The 21,874-nt window shown below is 37.3% G+C and overlaps 2 protein-coding genes across 2 annotated transcripts; both read right to left on the bottom strand.

Moving 5' to 3' along the window:
- Window positions 1-349: 349 nt before the first annotated feature.
- tmco6 (transmembrane and coiled-coil domains 6) lies at window positions 350-8,758 on the bottom strand. Its single transcript, XM_038276930.1, has 13 exons — window positions 8,504-8,758; window positions 7,122-7,228; window positions 6,931-7,043; window positions 6,661-6,844; window positions 6,462-6,566; window positions 5,061-5,152; window positions 4,854-4,970; window positions 4,634-4,748; window positions 4,161-4,341; window positions 2,381-2,475; window positions 2,139-2,306; window positions 1,936-2,059; window positions 350-559 (listed from the first exon to the last, which is right to left on the bottom strand). Exons 1-12 carry the CDS (start codon window positions 8,592-8,594, stop codon window positions 1,940-1,942), a joined length of 1,488 nt encoding a protein of 495 aa, XP_038132858.1. The 5' UTR covers window positions 8,595-8,758; the 3' UTR covers window positions 350-559; window positions 1,936-1,939.
- Window positions 8,759-11,340: 2,582 nt separating this feature from the next.
- LOC119777919 (cylicin-2-like) lies at window positions 11,341-19,894 on the bottom strand. The gene is made up of 8 exons (XM_038276929.1): window positions 19,639-19,894; window positions 16,188-16,240; window positions 16,034-16,095; window positions 15,867-15,931; window positions 15,615-15,783; window positions 12,018-13,466; window positions 11,841-11,941; window positions 11,341-11,739 (listed from the first exon to the last, which is right to left on the bottom strand). Exons 1-8 carry the CDS (start codon window positions 19,744-19,746, stop codon window positions 11,710-11,712), a joined length of 2,037 nt encoding a protein of 678 aa, XP_038132857.1. The 5' UTR covers window positions 19,747-19,894; the 3' UTR covers window positions 11,341-11,709.
- Window positions 19,895-21,874: the final 1,980 nt, after the last annotated feature.

Below are 21,874 nucleotides of genomic sequence, written 5' to 3'. Positions count from 1 at the left end.
GACAACTGTCAAGTCAGCACTTTTAATGAAGGTGAAGATGATGAAATTGCCATCTCATAAACATTTCAATATTAAAAGGTATTCGCTTATATAATATTCTTAGAAATTGAATTTGGGATTTCCAAATGTAAGTCACAATCATCCAAATGAACTGAAATAAATGATTGAAACACAATAAATCAAAATATACATATTTTTTTAAATAATGCAATTTATTACACATACATGTTACACAAGCCAGACAAAGGTGTTCTGAAATTACAGAGAATAGAAACACTGCACTGACACAAATTCATTGCAGTAATATACAGTCTTATATACTATCTACCAGAGATGTAAAAATTATTTCCTCTTCAAAGTGGGCTGTGCTTAATGCAATGATGCATTGTTCTTAAAGATGATGTTAAAAATTTACATTAAAAAATTCAGTGCACCATTTTGTCAGCATTATAGAGATAGCACAATGTAAAGCAGGACATAATGTAAGAAAAGCTGATTGTGTCCTTTTGTTTATTTTATACTAGAAGTCCTTGTGTTAATTCACGTGGGAGTTTTCCACCTACAACACAAAACAGTACCTTTAAGTTGAAATTCCTTAAGTCAGCACATGTTACAAAGATCTGTTGCTAAAATGTGGATCAACCTGCTTTGGGCATCAAACAGACTCCATATATATTAAATAAATCTACACACAAACACACAACAAAACTTTTGATACTCATTGTATTATGAAACAAAAACCCGGGATGTCGCAGGAATAACTGAATTTCTGTGACCTGAATCTGATGAAAGCAATAATAATGCTCACTGTAGTTTGCCATTGGATGACAAGTATTTATTTTAGAGTTGTTTGTGCACATGTCTTACCATCATTTTTGTTCAGACCTGTTCCATTTTTTCAAATCATATTCTTGAAGCATGAATGAAAAACAATGTTTGACTTTAATTTGTTGATTTTCAAAGAATTTATTTTTTACTTTGTCAGATTCTAATTATTTCTGTGACCATCCTGGCTTATTCTTTCATTAAAGGAAGAAAACCAAAAACTTTGTCCATGTAGATATATATATATATATATATATATATATACCGTATATATATATATTAGGGCTGGGCGATATAGAAAAAAAGCTTATCGATAAAAAAAAATGTATATTGATCGATATCGAAAATTATTGAAAAGATTTGAAACCATATTTTATGTGCAGCTCTGCCTGGACTTTTTATGATATTGCTAAATGATTTAATTTTAGTAAAGAACACAAACACAGACTTCCAATTAAATATTTATTTAACCAACTTTTTTACCCATAACAGAATTGTTTAAAAGAAAAATAACTTAAGAGACCTGAGTTATGTAATTAAATACTGACAAAGAATAAACTAAAGTCACCAGAAAAGTGACCAAAATAAATATAACAAATAAATAAATAGAATACCCTATTTGGGTGGGAATAGTACACCACCAGCTTGTGGTAATTAAAAGATTGTAGGACTAGGCTACCATGTAAACTCCACTCAACAAGAACAAAAACCCAAACAAAAATCAACTCACCCTTTAGCCTAGCATTTCTATGGGTTGTTTTTTCTCACCCCTATTCTTCTAGAGGTGCTACTGGGACCTCGTTATGGTTCTGCTTAGTTTCCTGCTTTAACCTGAGTTATTACCTTGAAGTTGCTTACAAAAACCCTTCTTTGGAACAATTTCCTCCGCCTCTCCTTGCTGCGACTTCTTCATGTGCTCTGTGTTGTGGTTTGAGAGGGCGGCGCTTGGTGACGGCGTGCCTGGGTCCGCGATTGCGATTGGTTGGGAGGAAGTAGTGACTAGCATAAACCTACATATATATATATATATATATATATATATATATATATATATATATATATATATATATATATACATATACATATATATATATATAAAGCATTACTTACCATTTCAGGTAAGTATGTGCTGCTCCAAGAGGAATGTTGCCCTTCTTCTCACCTCTCCTTCACTGTTGTACTGGATGGCTTCTAAAACTGAAAGCCCACCTTGCCTCACAAACTGCTCTACTATCTGTGGGAATATAACACAATCTTTAATATAAAAAATGTTACACTTTTGGCGGTCTTATCATTTACATGGTTTTACATACCATTGGAGAGCTAGCAACCATCATGAACAAGACTTCTAGACTCAGAGTCACCATGTCTTGGTCGGCCATTTTTAGAGTGGCCGTGAGGGCAGACAGAAGTCCAAGCTCCGCCAGCTGGATGCAGAATTCCTTATTCTTGTGGGCAACATTTGCTAAAACTCTTAATACCTAAGTGAGACACCAACAATGTTACATGTTATAGTTAAAGAAAAGCAGCATGACTAACATCAGTTTTCACAGACCATTGTGTTAATGCCTTGAGAAAAGGGCAGAAGGTCAATCAATCTCGGCACCAAATGGAAAGTTAAGAGAGCAGAGCAGCAGTCTGTGGAGTGGGCTGGACAGAGAGATGTGGAGGACAGATTAAATTCTACTAATAATTAGAGGGTTCGGTGCTTCTAATTGATTCTAAACAAATCATGCAATTATTTGTTAAACAGTTATTTACATTTTCCCAACAAACATGGAAATATTTTAGTACATTCAAATATAAAAGAACAGTTAATCTTCCTTCTGTTACACATCAAAACCCTCTGCTTGGGTTTTTGGACGCTTTCAGATCTTGACAAACATGTTTTTTTTTTTTTTTACTTAGTCAACAACTTTTTTTTTATTGGCATTTAGCATTTTTTCAAACTACATTTACATCCTCCAACATATTCTATTGACATTTTATATGAATAACCAAGGAAAATAGATTTAGTTTTCGATTAAAATCAGGAAAGTGTGGAAAAAATTCTGTTATTAATATAGGTTTTAGAATTTGACTGGGTTAATTTAACAATAATAAATCAGGATATTATTAGAAATAAGAAGCAATAAAACTTCCCCATGTGAAGAAGTGCAATTAGAAAAAAGATTGAAAAGATGTAATTCTCAAAAGGCAATAATGTATCAGGTAACTAGTCTTCTAAATGTTTGATTAATTGAACTGAGTGTAGAAAAGAGAAAAATGCGGTTAAATAGCAAATAACTTTCTACAACTATAGCGAAAGTTATATTTTTCTGATAACATGCAGCCCAAGGTATGAACAGTTTTTTGATTTACACCATTCCACCATTTACACCAATGCAGCCCATTTTGAGTTTATGGAGTTGTTCTGCTGCTGGAAGAAGATCCTTTGTCTCAGTTTCAGCTTTTAGCAGAACCTTGCATGTTCTCTTTCAGGGGTTAGCCATGAAGATTAGTTTATCCACAGCATGACGCTGCCACCCCCATGTGTCAACAGTAGTCCTCATTGTGAACTAGCAGCCAAAATATCTCCTCCCACTGTTTTCACCAATAGATTTCTTCTTTCCATGCTTTATTTAGGCCAGATTTGCGGAGTGCATAGCTAACAGTTGTCATGTCAACCGTTTTCCCCAGATGACCTGTGGATCTCTGCAGCTCCTTAAACCCTTAGACTGCATCTCTAGGATTGCAGTTGCTATATATTATTCCCAATATGGGAAGAGGCACTGAACAGTGCAAAAAATTCAAAGCTTAGGATAATATTCTACAGGCTACCGTGTACCTTGAACTTTTCTCTCCTATGTTCCTGTCTGTCCACTGATGATTTCTGGCAGCCTAAAGGCTGTAGTTATACTGAGATTGTATTACACTGAGGTAGCTACCTCTGACGGCAACTTATTTCAAAGGATTTTATTTGGGGGTTTTAAGAAGAAAAAAAAAAACATATTCAGCGACATTTATCTATAAAAAATATATTTCTAGAACTTCTTAACTATGCATTAATTCTTGTTTTCTTTAACTCCAACTAATGAAAATTGAAGCTCATGGTCGTAATGTGACAATATGTTAAAAACCTTTAGCAGAATAAATTTTTTTTCAACTTTAAGTCTAAAAGCTTTGCTCTAAGAATCACTGCATGTCCCGCAGCAGCTCTATGTTCTTGTCGATGCCTGCTGGGATGATACGCCCCTAAACCAACTTAATGTCCCTCACAGATCCTGTTCTAGCCAAGCAGCATTTAGAACTAGTAACTCATAGCCACAGTGGCTGGGGTGGGAGATGTCTCAAACCTGTCAGGTTGTTGAGGACCCAGGCCGCCTCTCTGGCCAAGGCAGGCTGGGTGTTCAGGAAGGCAAAAAGAAGTCCACACAGTGGCGCCACAAGCTGAGCATCCCTAAGCTGAGAGCCGAGAGCTTCAGCAGGGCAGGAAGACAGGAGGTTTCCAACACACCTCAGCAGAGGACACACAAGCTACAAATGATACAATTTACTCAGCGTTATATAAAAAAATAACAACACCCTTAATAATAAAAGCTTTAAAGATTTTCTTAACTTTCATTTTAAAACTATGATGAACTACGATGTATGCTTGTATTGCGAAAAACTTAAAATCTTTTCTAAACCACATATCATTTTGATGCACAGTGAAATAAAAAAAAAATTATAATAATACTAAATTCTAAATTAGGATTATTTTACCATGAAAGAAATATTGAGTACAGTGACAAATCATTCGTAGGCCTGAATCTAGGAATTTACATACCAGCTCCACCTCTTGGTCAACGTTTTCCTTTCCCACAGCACCACCTAGTGACACTAATAATGAACTGCAATGCCTCAAGGCTCCTTCCGCCAACAGCCGGGAGTGATCCTCAGTGCTGGTTAAATGCATGAATGAATACAGATAGAAGACGGATAAAAAAATTATTATGAATAAATGTGAACATCTAACAGACACTGCTTTATTAGTAGGAAGTTTTCACCTTGATGTGAGGGAGTGTAAACACCACGCGCACTCGATAGCTGGAGCCAGCCCAAACTCAGGGTCAGGGGTCAAAACTGATAACAACAGTGAAGGTAAGCTGGAGGCCAGGACCATCCTGGATGCAAACAGAAAAGTCTTTCAGAACTTTACAGGCAGGATGGCTGTTCAGGAAATAACACAACGCTGATGCCCTGAGCATACTGACGGGATTACTTTCTGGATTGCATCTTTGGATTGCAGAAGCTGAAAGAGGGTGAACCCTGCAGCTTCCACCACTGCCAGGTTATGTCTCTGGGTCTGCAATGGCAAATTAAATCATGCTTAAACAATTACAGCTAATACGTGATTTGGACAAAAAAAAAAGTTCAAGACCATTAATTACCAAAAACAGTAACATATTCATAAACCATCAAATGTAGGGTCTATAAATAATGATCAAGCATGATGCATCAGTGTGGTGAAGAGAACTGGTGTATTCATTTTCTTTGGTAACTTTATCAAATCAGGACTGAATTACCAAATGATCAAAGTATTACGTGAAGCCAAATGCTGCTGCCCTCTGGGAAGAGGCTTTGCAGCATATGCTGCAGGACCAGCAGGTTCTGCAACAGCTTATTCCCTGCTGTCATCAGACTGTTAAACTGTTGGACTTCTAATCAAGACTCTGCATTAGAGTCCTGCAACGGGTCGGGTACCCGCGGGTCCCCGACGGCTCACCCGCCAAAATGCTCTTTTGCGGGTGAAAAATACATAAATAAAAATTAACGGGTACGCGGGGTCGGGCGGATATTTTTTTAGTGCGGGCGGGTAGTTGGTGATTGTTTTTTTATGCGTGTGTGTTGTTATGGACATCAGAAATGTTATATCAATCAGGCACTGGGCTTCCCTCCAAAAAGGCCACAGTCAGTGCATACACGTCTGCTGCAGTGTTAATGGCGCTGTTCTGCAGTGCAGCGTACTATAGCCTATTACTTGATGTGTTAACAGGTCGGGTTGCGGGTTAAATATCAACGGGTCGGGTCGGGTTCGCATTTGAATTGAAGATATCCGAGGGTGACGGGTCGGGTTCGGTAGTCATCCTAACGGGTCCGGGCGGGTGCGGGTTGGTAAAACTCGACCCGTGCAGGACTCTATTCTGCATCACACTTGTGAACATATTTTTCACTACCAACATGGCTGATTTTTTATAATCCCTTTATATAGAACACAACTCAATGTTCTACTGCATTTTTCACCTTATTTATTTGCACTGCACTGAACTTTTCCATACCAATGTCTTTTGCACCATAAACTGGTTTCCTTTTCTCCTATGCTGTCTACATTCTTCATCATTGCAGCAATTTATAAATGGAAATGTTCATTTCACCATTGTAAGCTGCTCATTCACTGTTGAAAAGCTGTATGCATCAAAGTTTAGTTTGGTATACACTCTGTATACACAATATGACAATAAAGTTTCTGTTTCTAAGTCACAACTTTACTCTGTTATCAGATGTTTTAGAAATCAGATACATTTCTAGTCTAAAACTCTGATCCTAGAGAGTCTAGATGGTAAAAACTAAGTGAAAAAAAAACAAAAAAACGAACAATAAAATTGTTCTGGCACCTGTATACAGCTGCCTAGTGCTGGTATGATTCCCTGGGCCAGAAGCCTCTCTTTCACAACCTCACTCTCTGGGCATATATTACCCAGTGTGTACAGACAAAGCTCCTGCACAGAAATAAATGTACAAGTTAGAAATAGTCTGTAATAAAAAAAAACTCTTCTACCAAATAATGACCATCTGGAGTGGATGAGCACCCACTGTGAACTTGGTGCTCTGGCCCGACAGGTATGTGAGCAGATAGGGGGTGGCAGGAAGACAGGCGGTCGCCACGCCGGGGTGGGGGGAGTGGGACAGCTCATGAAGACAGCGAACCGCCTGCAGACGGCACCAAGCGTCAGAGCCAGTGAGGAGGCTGACAAGCAGGTGAATGCTGTTCTCTAGCCTGATGAGACAAGATCACAAACATATGGTTCATCAGGGGTTAAAAAGACTGAACCAGATTTTATGGCGACTGATGATGAGCCCTACTTGATGAAGATGAGTTGAGCTGATGGGTCCCTAAGAGCTTTACTAAGGGTTCTTATATAGGCCTCTTTTTCTGTGCCGCTTTGCTGCAGCTTCTGGAACAAGCTGACCACATCCTGAGAAAAAAGAAAATCCTAATTTTCTTATAATGTCCAACCAGGCAGACACTACGAGTCAAAGCTAGTGAGGTTTACCAGTTCTCCAGGAGTTATCTCCATAGTGTCATGTTCTTCATTTTCATCTTGATTAAGAAGGAGCCTCTTGCTGACAAGTTGTCTGTCTCTGCGAGCTTGCCTGAGTGCTGAAGCAGAAAGATCAATAAACCCCACAATGTTTTAAAGATCAACCAGAACTCCATCACAGTGTACAGCTTTCCAGATAAAAGTAAAGCAGTCAAAAAATAGCTAGAACCGAAATAGGCCTGTATTATTTTTTGTTTCTGATCAGACATTGTGCTTCATTCTGCCAAACTATTAGCCAGTGATCCCATATTGGATTAAAAAACAGTCATTATTTCACAGTCAAAAGACCTCTTTCCTTTTTGTGTGTACATCTTATTTTCATTTGTTATTGAAAACAGACACACATACAGTTAAGGGAAAGTGCCAACACACCCCTTTTTGTATTTCAAGTAATACTTCACAGGAACATACTTTAAATTAGGTAGCTATATGGTAAATAAGTTAAAACCGAAAAAGCCATGTATAAAAAAAAGTGTATGATTCAACACTAGAATCACACTTATCAGGAAAAATTGAGTGTTCCACAAATTCCAGTGTTTCTTTACCTTCATTGACATTTAAAAAACATCATTTTAGGCCAAATCCCACATTTTAGATAAAGTTAATGTATGAAATTTTGATTAGGCCACTGATTCATTTTCTATTTCACCACTCATCTTGTATATCTGCTGCTGTGTTTGCCAATCACTGGGACTCTCATGTTTGGGAACCCCTGCACTAGAATAATTTAGTACACAGAGAAGAACACAGGAATCAAGACCTAATCATTGTCCCTCCACCTCTATGCCTCATAGCTGGTATGATGGCTCTATGCTGATCTGCTTGGTTTAGATCTAAGCTCAAAGCTGCTTGTGTCTCATCCCTGTACAGGAGGCATCTTCTCTGGTCTTGTAAATGATTGAGACTCAGCATCGCTTCTTTTCCAGATAACGTTTCATATTAATTAATTTTAACCTACCTGTTCTTCTAAAGGGTTTAACTCTAAAAAGTAAACAGAGGCACATGGATCCTCAAGCTGAATAATTAAACGGACAAAAGAAGCATTGAAAAATAACCGAAATGTGAAGTTAATGATGGCGATATTGGTGATGAAGGAGTAAAAAAAAAAAGCATCAACAGCAGCTACTGCTTTTATTCTTCCTCTTTAGCATCCTGTTTACAGATCTGTGGGCTATAGATCAGAAAAAAACTGAACCAAAGTGTAAGTGTATACTGCCTTCCTTTAAAAATAAATAAATAAATAAAATCAGTTAATATGTACTAAGTTTTTTTTCCATATACATCCCTTTCATTCTCTTAGCATACAGCTTTGGCAGCTGAGTGTTGTCACTCACCTCTTTCTTTCTCTCTCCTCCTGAGCCTGAACTCCTCCAGGCTTTCAGCATGTTGACCAGTTTTGTAGCGAACTTTGTTTAGTCTCCACATTTCACCGGGAACAAACACAGATAATTATAAACAAAACGTTACAGCCGATGCTTTAAGTTCAGAAGTGTAACCATGGCAGTCACTGCTTTAAAGCTCTTCTTCGTATTTTACAGCGGTGAGTAAACAATATGGAGTGCTCATTACTGCCACCCTGTGGAAGATTATAATCTCCTCTGTTGTTTCATCCCCTTTTGCAGTGGGTAAACAACATGGCGTGCGCTTTACTGCCACCCTGTGGATTGGAGTGTGAAGATTAGAACCTCTGCTGTTGTTTCACGTACTTTTAAAGACCTTCGCCGCCGAGTGGAACATTGCACAACACCTGAAAAAACGTTTCATAAGCTCTTAGTTGGAACATGTGTTGGTATTTTGGATATGGAACTAAAAACTTTTATTAATTAACTCTTTTAGCTCAAGGGGCACGCATTTTAGAAAACCCATTCTCCCCCCAGGTCACCAGTAGGGGCCAGCGTTTCATACATTTTGAGTAACCTCTTTTGCCTGTAGGATACTCCTTTTACTTAATTTATAATAAACTACACAAAGAGAGGAATGTCTAACCAATCCTCTCTAAAACATAAAGACTGAGACCACATGGTCTCATCTTATCTCTTTAGCTCACCAAAATGTGTTTTTATTTTTAAAAGAATTTAGGTTTGGGGACCAATGTAGACATGGGATACATACTGTTTTGCCCGTATGCTTGTGAGTTATTCTGCTGAAAGATCTACTTTCAGAGTCGAACAGGCTTTTATCAATGATGATATAGTATTTCAGTTATAATACCATGCATTAACAGCTTCCATTGTCTGTTAAATTGTGTGTAAAGTATTAATCTTCCTTTTTTTTATGTTAAATCTGAAAGTTCTTTTTATGAATAGTTTCATTTGATCAAAGCAAACAGTTCCAACCAAAGCCCACCAAAAAAAGAAAACACCCCATGGTTTAAATTTGTGACCAAAATAGTGCACTTTTCTCCTGATATACTTCCCAAAACACACCTTTGTTCATTACAGTTTGATGACAACAAGAGACTTTTACACCTGCAGTTTATGACTTCCTTTATCTTTGCACAGTGGCAAACTCAATATGGCATAATCAGTTAGTATGAATTTCAATCTGGAAAACTCACACAAAGAGAAAAGACAATTAGAAGAAATTTATTGATACAATTACTTGGTCTTTGGTGTTCAGATCTCGGCAGGAAACATAGCGTTGAATTTTGATAGATAGGCATGTGCAGGAGCAAAGAATAGGGCTATTTCCCCCAGGCCTGAAACTGGTGGTGGAGTGGAGATGGATGAAGTTGGTCAGTCTGGAGACTGCTGGTTAGCGAGACGGTCTACTGAATTTTATGGGGAGATCCAGTGGATTGCATGAGCTGATACTAGAGCTTCACTCAGGGACCTGGAGGATGGAAGTCCAGTTGGTTAACACAGGTTGAGAGAACCTGTTCATGATGAACAAGCATGGAGCGACAGTGGAGAGGAAAAACTCCCCATTGGGAAGAAACCTTCGGCCGGACCGGTTGAAATGAGACGCAAAATGCAGTAAGAGTCCGGGAGTAATGAAACTCTGATGAAGTTTAGCTAAGATGGTGGAGGAGGGGCTGGAGGTGGGTAGAAACTAGGTCATCTAAACAAAGTCACACAGCGCATCCACCGCCTGCGCACAGGAGCAGACAAGTTGTGGATCGGAGGCCTTGCAAGATGAACTTTGGATACTGATTGGCTTCGTGGAGGTGTGGTTCAAAGCTGAGTGTCGTAGGTGGATGTAGAAGAGCACCAGTTTCTTCAGTTGAACTTCACACTAGGCTCCTTTTTTACCTTAGAAACAGATATTCATGTATTAATAGAATTTTTCTTGTGTTATCAGATGACAAATGGAGTCTATAACAATGATTGAAAGTCGCTTTCTTTAAAATAACTATCACAAACCAAGAGGTGGTGATTTTGACAAAAGAAAAATATCCAATATTATAAACACATTAAATAAATGCCCTCAGATTTAAAGTTTATTTTTTGTAGACTACTGGGTTAAAATATTAATATATTTTGAGTGTTTTACCAATCTAATCTGTGAAAAGCCTGAAGTTGTGACAAGAAAGTCATGCCAAAGAAACTTGCATGTTTACATCTTATTTTTTGCAATGTCTTCTATGTTAAGAGCATCAATTAAATTAATACAGTTTTTGAATTCAAAGTAATCTAGTGTGGATGTACTCTAAAGAAAACAACACTAGAAGGAAGACAAAAACACTTTAATACAAAACTGATGTTTACACTGAAATGTTGTATCTTTGTAGAAAAAATGTTCTAAAAAATTCTAAAAAAAAAAAAAAAAAACCTATGCACTTTTGGCCTTTCCCTCAGTCAGAGGTTGCCAAAGCAAGTCATTGCAAGTTAATATAACATTATTACGTACAAACTTGACAAAGTTTTTAGTTGAATTTCCTTCTTGATGCAGCTCATCTTCACCCCAAAGACTGAGGGGTGAATTACATTTAGATACCTTGCAAAAAATAAAAATGGAATTATATAATTTTCTGTAGATTCACAGGTATGGATATGAACAGTTCAATAAAAGTGAACAGGGACACATTTGTTTCTCCATTACAGCCATTCGATCCACATCCAGTCCACCCGGAAAGTTTTCACCTTTTTCACATACAGCCTAAATTTTAATAAATCAACCTTTTTCTAAAAAAAAAAAAGTAAACACCTGATTTTGACAATTTAAAAAAATGTTTTTTTTTTTTCATAATTTGAAAATATATAAATATATTATAGAAATCACATTGAAGTAAATATTTACAGGTCTTAAGCCCCCCATATATTCAAGCAATTTCTCCCATTTGCTTTGGAGTAAATTTTAACTCCATCCAAGGTCTGGGTTCAGAGAATGCATTCAAAACATCTTAAAATTCTCATCCACAGAGCATGTTAAAAACGCGTTACAGAGTCTTTAAAAATACTCTTAAAGTAAAACATGCAGCAAAATTAAAAAGTCAGTTTTTGTGTAGTTTTTCATTGGGACTTTCTACCCATGTAGTCATGGTTAGAAACTATGCGTGGCTTCATCCTGAGCTTCTACAGGCTGGTGAAGCTGGTTCTTGTCAGGACTCTTTGCTCTTAGACTTCTTTTTCTGTGGAGGAGAAAACACAGATAATTAAGGTTATGATTTGATGATGCTGACATTGATCATTTGGGACTTTATCAAAGAGCTAATCTTGGATGTTTACGTACCTTTTTGTGGACGCCATCCGAGTTCGTTTCTAAAGTTGAGATATCCAGTGTAGAATTTTCAATGTCTTCTGGGACCTCATCTGATTTTATTTTGCTTTTTTCTGAAAGAATGACACAATGGTAAGCAAACTCAGAAAAACTTCAGACAGCTGTGATTACATGAAGCCACTGACTTACTTTTCTTCTTTTTTGGATGACTTGTGGTTTCCAGGCTCTGCTCACCAGTTTCCGATGTAGATTTATTGTCAGTAAGCCCAACTTCATCCTCTGTCTTCTCTTCTTGAACCGTCTGCTGTGAATGTTCTTTATCGGCCTTCTTTTTTTTGTTTTTTTGCTCTCCCACTCCTTCCTCTGGGATTTCCCTACAGCCAACAGAGTCTTTTCTCTTCTTTGCTTTCTTTTTCTCACCAATTTGCTCTGAATTTCTGTTTTCTTCAACTTTTTGTTCATTATTTTCTTCCTCTGGGACAGTTACATGCTCTTCATTTCTTTCCAGATCAGTTCTTTCTTTCTTTTTCTTTTTTCTCTTTCTCTGAACATTCTGCTCCGATTCCTTGTCGCTTTGAATTTCACTTGTGTCTAAGTTTTTCTCTGTCTCTGCTTTTATATCCTCATTCACTTTATCTAAATTCCCTTCATTATCATCCACCCTTTGCTTTTTTTCTTTATTATCATGTAATTCGGTTACATTAGCAGTTTTCCTCTTTTCCTTCTTTTTCTTAGTAATTTGCTCTAAATTGTCTTTTTCTTCAACATTAAGCTCTACATTTCTTTCTTCTGCCGGAGGTGCATGCTCTACATTTCCCTCCTTATGTTTCTTTTCTTTTTTTTTCTTAGCCTTTTTATCCTGAACCTCCTGCTCGGATCTTGTGTCGCTTCCAGCTGTATTTGTATTTTGATTTATTTCTTCAGCTTGCAGTTCTAAATTCCCATCATATTCCTTTTTCTTGGACTTTTTATCTATTTGATCTACATTTTCATCTCTTGTGGATTTCTCTTTTTCCTTCTTCTTCAATTTCTTTTTCTGTAAAACTAACTGGGAAACATTCTCACTCTTATTACTGTTTTTTCCTTCCTCAGTCAGGATCTTTTTTTCCTCTGTTTTCAGCTCAGTAGTTTCACCTGCGTTCTTTGGCTTCATCTCTTCGTCTTTTTTATCACAATTTGTCTCATCAAGTATCCCGTCTGTCTTGTCCTCATTTCCCTCCTTTTCCTTTTTCTTCTTCTTTTTTCTCTTGGGCTCAGGTGCCTCCTCGTCTGTTTTTTCCCCCTCAGGGACTAATATTTCGTCTAACGGTCTTTGTTTTTCAGCTGGAAGTGTGGATGAAACCTGCCCCCTTACATTTTTTACTTTTTTACTATGGGTCACTGTACTTGGGGTGGCAACATGTGCAGTATGTTCTTCTTTGTGTCCCTTCTTCTTTTCCATATTCTCCTTTCGCGGCGTCTGTGTCGCAACTTCCTTCTCATCCTTTCCCATCTGTCCCTTCGTCTCCCCTGTTTGCTGGACAGGAGGTTCAGCTTTGGGTACGGGTTTAGCTCGTGGTTTCCTGACTCGTGCTTTCTTTGGTTGGGGTTTAGGGGAGGCAAGAGCATTGATGGTCTCCATCTTGGCTATGTCGACCTCTGCAGAGACACAGCAAACAAACTTGGTACAATGATCCGATGGGAGTTAGATTACTTGGACCTGACAAAATAACTTGTTGACGGGACAATTATAAGGAATCCACTTCCACCAATCTAGCCTTCATAGCAAAATGTTGAGAGAAGAAGTCCTATTAGCTGGTAGGAGACACAAACATTTGCTAAAAGGTGCTCTGCTTTTTTTCCTAACTAAAATGGAATAATAGATATGCTTCTTCCATTTTAAAGTCAATTTTTATTTTTATTATTTTTTTTGACTCGTGTATAGAATTAGTAATAGATAACCCAAACTACATTTTCTTTTTCAGGACTACTTAGTTTGTTTTCCAATCCAAAATTTTGAAATGTTAAATTAGAAAAAAAAAATTTCTGAGCAGAAAAAACGTTTAGCTCTGATCTAATCTAATCTGATCAAACCAATCATTTAAGTGAGATATGACCTTTAACTGCTAATTCTAACAAGGACTGTCTGATGGTGTGAAGGAGCGCATTGCTGCCTGCAGGAAAGCTGACATGGAGAAAAATTAATGGGCTTCCGTCTTCCTTTTTGCCCCCCAACATCCAAGATGTGTAATAGTGTAGTATAAACAGCCTTGCCCCTGACCTGACCATCTGTCCAGCGCCGCTTGGAATTGCCAATTCAAATTGACTCATGAAACACTATTTGCATGAAAACCCAAACAGCAATTTGCTTATAGTTTTCTCTGTAGCTCTGTTTCACAATTAGCTATCTTGAAGAAGAAAATGAGTCTGGATGATCTATGAGCTACTTCACTTGATAAAAAAAAAATGCAGCTTTGACTTGAAAAAGAAAATGCACTTTTTATTAATGCATCTTTTTCAAATTTGACATTTTGAAAATATAAATTCAAAATGTTGTTTTATTTAACTTTTGGATTAAGAAACACGGAGCCCCTAAAGGGACATGGAGGGGAAAAAAAGAACTTTTGCAAGATCTCGCAAAACTATTGAAAGATCTCGCAAAACTATTGCAAGATCTCGCAAAACTATTGCAAGATCTCGCAAAAGTATTGCGCGATCTCGCAAAAGTGTATTTTTTTGCGAGATCTTGCAATACTTTTGAGAGATCCCGCAATAGTGTTGCGAGATCTCGCAAAAGTTTTGCGGGATCTCGCAAAAGTAAATTTTTTCCCTCCATGTCCCTTTAGGGGCTCCGTAAGAAACTTAATTAACAGGCTTAAAAAAAGAAAATGCTGTTTGGGTTTATTGCTAATCTAAAAAGAAAGGATGCAGCTTTTACTTTTTTGTTTGTAAATTTCAAAATGAATTTTGGTCCATTTTTTTCTTTGACATTTATACCAATTAAATGTTAAATATTTTTTTATTTATAATTTTAGTTAATCCACAAAATTAGCAGTCTTAAAAAGAAAATGCAATTTGGATGATCTATGTTTCATTGTATCTATTAATCAAGAAATTAATCATTATTTTGAAAATGAAAAAGCATTTCTATTAATCCATTAAATTAGGATATTGAGACACATTTGCTTCCACAGTAGTTTTGGCGAGAGGAAAACTAAAACCCTAAAAAGAACAATATTACTATTATGAATGATGATGGCAAAATCAGGCTCAAGAAAAATCTACATCTATGAGGGATAAAGAAGCTGGTCAGAGGTGATGGAAAGAAAGAATGGAGCTGAACATCAGGAAATGCTAGAAAAAAAATACCAAATCGCTTCTAGGAGGGTAAAAACTGTTAGCATGCAGCCAGAGCTGCAGCACAACGAAATGCCTCAGAGTACAGCCCATTTATGTGTTCAGAACTAAATTTTATCTGCTGGAAGACTTGAAAACAGATGTTCCCTCAAACCATCTATCCCATCAGACCACAAATCCACTCTCCAGATGTGCAAAGATGGTAGAAACATTCTGCAGTGTAACTACAGCAATTATTGACTCAGCAAGGCTGATTATTATTAAATGCCACAACCTTAACAGTTCTTGTAAAAAAAAAAAAAAAAGTCCTTTTTATTCCTCAATTGTGGTACATTGAAGTTTATAGTTGTAACTATTTATAGTTTATAGATGTAGTTTTGTTAAGACTGCAGTGAGATTTGAATATACTTTTTGCATAAAACCTAATAAACTTTACGAACTCTTTCCCACCTGTCAGCTGGTCCAGCAGCTTCTTCCACTTCTCTACGTCCAGACTGCTGTCAGAGTCCGATCCATTCCCCTCAGCAGCAGCTTTCTCTGACGCATTAAGCTTAGATTTCTTTGCTTTAACATCACCTTGACTTGACTTTTCAGTTGTTTTTCTTTTTGCTGCAACAGACTTTAAGAAAAGAGACAAATAACGATGATCGGAAACATTCAGATAAAGTCCCAGAAAGAAATGGAAGATGATGAAAAGTTTACCTTCTTTGGTGAAGCTGGGTTTTTAACAGTTTTTTCTGTTTTCTTTCTTGCTGTGGCTGACTTGGCTGTTATGATAAAATATTTTCAAAGGGATAGGAAATAAAAGTTATCTAAGATACTTGCTCATTTCAAAAATTGTAATACCTTTGAGAAAATAAAAGCTGTACCTTCAGAGGGGGTCTTTCTTTTTCCTGATTTGGAACCTTTGGCTGAGTTAGGACAGCCTTTCCTGTCAGGAGTAAAAACAATCATTTGTGTCCATGTTATAAAAAAAAAAAAAAAAAAAAATCATTAATATATTTATTTAATAAAAATACTAACTTTAACCATGAATTGTAGATGTCCAATAAAGAAACGGTTGGATTTGTCTCCTCCTGCAGGACATCAAAGAATATAAAACAGATTTTAAATGGAGCAGAGATTATACAGTATTTAAAACCTGATATCATTTTAATGAATCTTTTTCACATTCTAACGTTATAAATTTGCAGAAAAGGGCAGATTAATTAATTCGTTCTGATAAAGTTCGAAACTCCTCATGTTCTTTCTTGTTTAATTTTGAATAAACAAACCAGCTCTTTAATTTAATGTTTGTTTATTTAATGGGTTAAAAAACTGAGACAATACAGAACCAGTAGCAGTTCATATGACTGACAAATATGTTATCATGACATGAGCATCCTAACTGATGTTGATTCTGCACATTTAGTGGATTCACTATTACAGAGCCACCTAAAGACCTAAAATCAGTTTGTAGCTGTAACAGCATCATTTCATATTGGAATCTGATCATTGAGGCAAAGGAAGTAATAATTTAGAAAAAATGCAAAAAAAAAAAAAAAAAACAAAACAGCAAAGAGACAATTGCTCCAATCAAACAAAAACAGTACCGGAAATTTTTAATCGAAAAGCCAATAAAATAGTTAAAGCCTTCCCATTTTTACTAGGTTATGATTATTGATTGACAAATAGGCCCGTTTCCCTTAGTTATTTTCTAATATTGGATAAAGAAAGTAATATTTTATGTAAAGCAGTTTGAGGAAAAGTTCGGAGATGTAAAAAAAGCTACTTGTTTGAACTTGTTGATAAGTTAACAGTTTAATAATCAAATTAATTTAATAAACAAAGGGTCAGAAGTGTTTACAGGTTTATCCCGCTACAACACAGATTGATTTACATTGCATTGTTTAAAACAGTCTTCATAGCTTCCCGTTATAAAACTGCACCCTTGTTGTTTTCAACGTGTTCAGCTTCCTAAAAAACAATTTATTGTAATTCCCAGAGGGTTTGGTTCAGTGCTGTAGGTAAATAACCTCATGTACATCACATCTTTAACATGTATACTGCTAACTACCATTAGCGTGAGGTAATCCAGACAGTATATACACTATATTGCCAAAAGTATTTGCTCACCTGCCTTGACTCACATATGAGCTTAAGTGACATCCCGTTCCTAATCCATAGGGTTCAATATGACGTCGGTCCACCCTTTGCAGCTAGAACAGCTTCAACTCTTCTGGGAAGGCTGTCCACAAGGTTTAGGAGTGTGTTTATGGGAATTTTTGACCATTCTTCCAGAAGCGCATTTGTGAGGTCGCACACTGATGTTGGACGAGAAGGCCTGGCTCTCAGTCTCCGCTCTAATTCATCCCAAAGGTGTTCTATCGGGTTGAGGTCAGGACTCTGTGCAGGCCAGTCAAGTTCATCCACACCAGACTCTGTTATCCATGTCTTTATGGACCTTGCTTTGTGCACTGGTGCACAGTCATGTTGGAAGAGGAAGGGGCCAGCTCCAAACTGTTCCCACAAAGTTGGGAGCATGGAATTGTCCAAAATGTCTTGGTATGCTGAAGCATTCAGAGTTCCTTTCACTGGAACTAAGGGGCCAAGCCCAGCTCCTGAAAAACAACCTCACACCATAATCCCCCCTCCACCAAACTTTACACTTGGCACAATGCAGTCAGACAAGTACCGTTCTCCTGGCAACCGCCAAACCCAGACCCGTCCATCAGATTGCCAGATGGAGAAGCGCGATTCGTCACTCCAGAGAACGCGTCTCCACTGCTCTAGAGTCCAGTGGCGGCGTGCTTTACACCACCGCATCCGACGCTTTGCATTGCACTTGGTGATGTATGGCTTGGATGCAGCTGCTCGACCATGGAAACCCATTCCATGAAGCTCTCTGCGCACTGTTCTTGAGCTAATCTGAAGGCCACATGAAGTTTGGAGGTCTGTAGTGATTGACTCTGCAGAAAGTTGGCGACCTCTTCGCACTATGCGCGTCAGCATCCGCTGACCCCGCTCCGTCAGTTTACGTGGCCTACCTCTTCGTGGCTGAGTTGCTGTCGTTCCCAAACACTTCCATTTTCTTATAATACAGCTGACAGTTGACTGTGGAATATTTAGGAGCGAGGAAATTTCACGACTGGATTTGTTGCACAGGTGGCATCCTATCACAGTTCCACGCTGGAATTCACTGAGCTCCTGAGAGCGACCCATTCTTTCACAAATGTTTGTAAAAACAGTCTGCATGCCTAGGTGCTTGAATTTATACACCTGTGGCCATGGAAGTGATTGGAACACCTGATTCCAATAATTTGGATGGGTGAGCAAATACTTTTGGCAATATAGTGTATCTGAACAAATGATTGAAATCAAAGTATATGAAACCTTTTCTGGGCTCTACTTTCTCCCACAGCTTGAAACCAATATACATGTTACAGCAAGGTGTTATTGGATTAAGTTGGATTCCTAGAGCTGAAGTTTTTATAATTATTTTTAAGAATACTTTTAAGTCATCGTGTTTCAAAATGTCCCCATTAAGAAACGTTATATTCCATAGGACCTGAATTTTAATTTAGAAAGTTTTAGAATTCTCACTGCATTTTACCTGTTTAGGATGAACTTTTTTTGGGTTTCTTGGGTTTGGATCTAGGAAACATAATTTATTAACATAAATCATATGATTTTAGGGTAATACTGACAGAAAACATTGGCCTCTTAAGTTCATGGGGAGTTATTTTGATACAAAAGCAACTTTAAAATCCCCAGCTCTTATTCTGAGCAAGCAGGTGACTGATAACCGGTATCAAAGATCCTGTCGTTTAACTTATCTACCTGCAAATTCAAGTTTAAGGTCACTGTTGACTGCAAGTCAACTATAGATCAAATTTCCCAATGTTGCTATATCAGTGTGATATTTACAAATAAAAATGATTCAAAAAAATATCCAATATTAACAATGAAACCCAATCTATACTATAGATACACAATTAATGAATAAAGAATTAAATAATTAATAATTTATACTAAAACTGAATTTTATTTAATATCCCTTTGGGATTAATAGAGCATTTTTGAATTTACTTTCTTCAATTAAACTCTGGTGCCATATCTTTCAGAGGCTTTAGATAAAACTTGGGTGTGATCATAACATAGTTATTAATGAATATAGTAATAGATGAACTGAGTTGCTTTTCTAACTTCAACAGTAAAAAAAATGCATATTAGTAAAAACATTGTAATAACCATCAACCCATTTCAGTAGGCCTCACTTTCTGTCAGTTTTGGTTTTCTAACTTTTCACTTTCTCTGTATATCGATTTTACTTAGGTGAATGAGAGAAATAGAAAACTCTCACTAATATAAATTAGATAAATTATGCCTGATTGGCGATGTGAGGAGTTTGGTACATTTTGGTAAACTGAAATGCTGCAATCTTGTCACCTATGCGGCAGTGTGTGTGTTTTGTAAATGTGTGAACAGTGTAAACCTGTGGGCTGTGCCTGTGCAGCTCCTCAGCGGCTGAAATGAAACCATGCTCCTTCAAATGGCGGTAGATCAGCTGGGTCAGATCCAGCTGTGATGCGTTCACAGACATGTTTCAAGCGGAGAAAAATAATCAAACAGAAAAAAATAAAACTACAGAGAGAAGGATTTTGTTATCAAATCTAGCCACATGCTGTACGGAATTGTTTAAACTAAACTCCACATGGTGAACTCTGCTGCCGGATGTATTTCCTCTCACTGCTGTGGTGCATCATGGGAGATGTAGTTTATTATAGTGTCGCTGCATTGCCTCCCGGTTTCTTACAACACAACGAAGCGAAGCGAAGCAAAGAAAGAAAGAAAGACCCCTAAGCACTAAGTAAGTGTCTCCCCAACGAAGTCACACTACCAGCTATGGAAAGCACCTTGATTGAAGGTAGGGAGGTACAGGGGCAAAGGAAAGCATCCGTTTCTATGGTAACACACTGACGCCATGGGGCTGCAGCTCTGTGGCTATCAGAATCAGAAATACTTTAATAATCCCAGAGGGAAATTACTATTGTTAAACGCTCCGGTTACAGTTTTATATATTTGTCCCTTTCTTTAAAAAGATTAATATGGTAAAATAAAACTATTTGAAAGAGGAGCTTTCCTTTTATATGTAATGACATCTTTTTTTCTTCTTCCTAACTTGTGATTTTCTGAACTTACATTTGAATCCACGTATTCCAGTGAGCCAGCATTCATACAGACTCACTAACTACCCACTACATGGTTTGGGATGGCCCTTAATTTGGCGGACCCTCCATGGAAATGCGCAAACAATGGTGTCCTGGCTGCCCCACAATAAGGAAAAAAAAGGATTAGGATTTGGATTTATGAATAAGAGACAACTTATCCTGTCTGCTTTGATCAGAATGAGCCTGTATAATCAGAACACACAAAAAAGAAGGAGCATCAGGGGATCTTCAGCTGTAAACTTTTAGTTTTCTACTGTGGAAGCCTACAGTATACTATCAAGACTAGTAAATAATTTAAGTTGCTCAATTGTTTTCTTCCTGTTGGGTCATATATTTTATCCACCTGGTCTTTCATGTGCTGAAATAGGATATTTTGTCAAACTTTTTATAAAAAGACACTGACGATTCATTGGACATGCTCGTTCAAGAAAAATTGAAATGTATTAATTATTTTATTATTGAACTGATTTGACAAGGACTGTAGATTGTGTGTTAGAACAACTGATTGTTTATTAAAGGCCCAGAATTTTCACATTTTGGACAAAGATGATAGGTGGTTTGAGAGGAGTGTGAAGGAAACCAACCTTTAACAGAAAAAAACAACCTTAAACAGAGGCGATGGACTCAGATGTCAGCTTTCAAAAACTTACAATTCAATGACTCTTTGACTGATTCCTTCCTGCTGTCATCGCACCCCCACACCTCATTACAGTGGAACAGAGCACCTCGCTGTTCAGCCAGGCCAACAATTCCCTTTAATGACCCCCCCTTTCAGAGACATAGACAGGTTCCGGGTATTACAGGCTAACAAAAAACCAAACAGCCCCCATTACTAAGGGATGGACCCGTTCATAACGTTCAGTTTGCATGTTTTCTAGGCCAAAACAAGGCCTCTATAAAGCCTCGAACTCAAGGCTATTTCTGACATTTTGAATTGAAAAATCTTCCTTTATGAGAAGCGAAACGTCTTCAAACTTGGAAACTAAGTCCAGTGGATTGTTTTTTTTTTTTTACTTTTTGGAACAATTCAGTACTCCATTCATTTTGCATTTTAAACTGGAGAAAAAAAGAGATGTTTACCTTAAAGAACATGATTAGCTTGCTTCTAAATAGACAAAACTTATACCAGCTTCTTTGTCATTGCATTTTGGTAACTATAGGTCCACAAACTGTAGAATGGATGTTACACAGCTCATGCCACATAAGCGTATATTTTTATCAGAAAATGTGAAGTGTGTCCATATATATGGTTATGATTATGCTCAAGATCAAACATAAAGCAATATGATTCTGCAAGCTAAGAGCATGCTTACTATTTTTGTTATATATGCGTGCTTTTTGCTGAGGGAAGTCCGTAGGTTTTATTAAGCTTTCCTGTTCTTTAAATGAAGAACCTGTTTCCCATAATCACAGTCAAACAATAAACAACCAATCAAAAAAGCTTAAGGCTGGTCTCCTTTCTTCCAGGTGTGTTTGGATAAAAAATGTAACCCCTAATTC

This window comes from Cyprinodon tularosa, unplaced genomic scaffold (genome assembly GCF_016077235.1).
Source record: "Cyprinodon tularosa strain WSP-4 unplaced genomic scaffold, ASM1607723v1 ctg129, whole genome shotgun sequence".
In the NCBI taxonomy this organism is placed as follows: Eukaryota; Metazoa; Chordata; class Actinopteri; order Cyprinodontiformes; family Cyprinodontidae; genus Cyprinodon; species Cyprinodon tularosa.
This window is presented reverse-complemented; position numbering and strand designations above follow the sequence as displayed.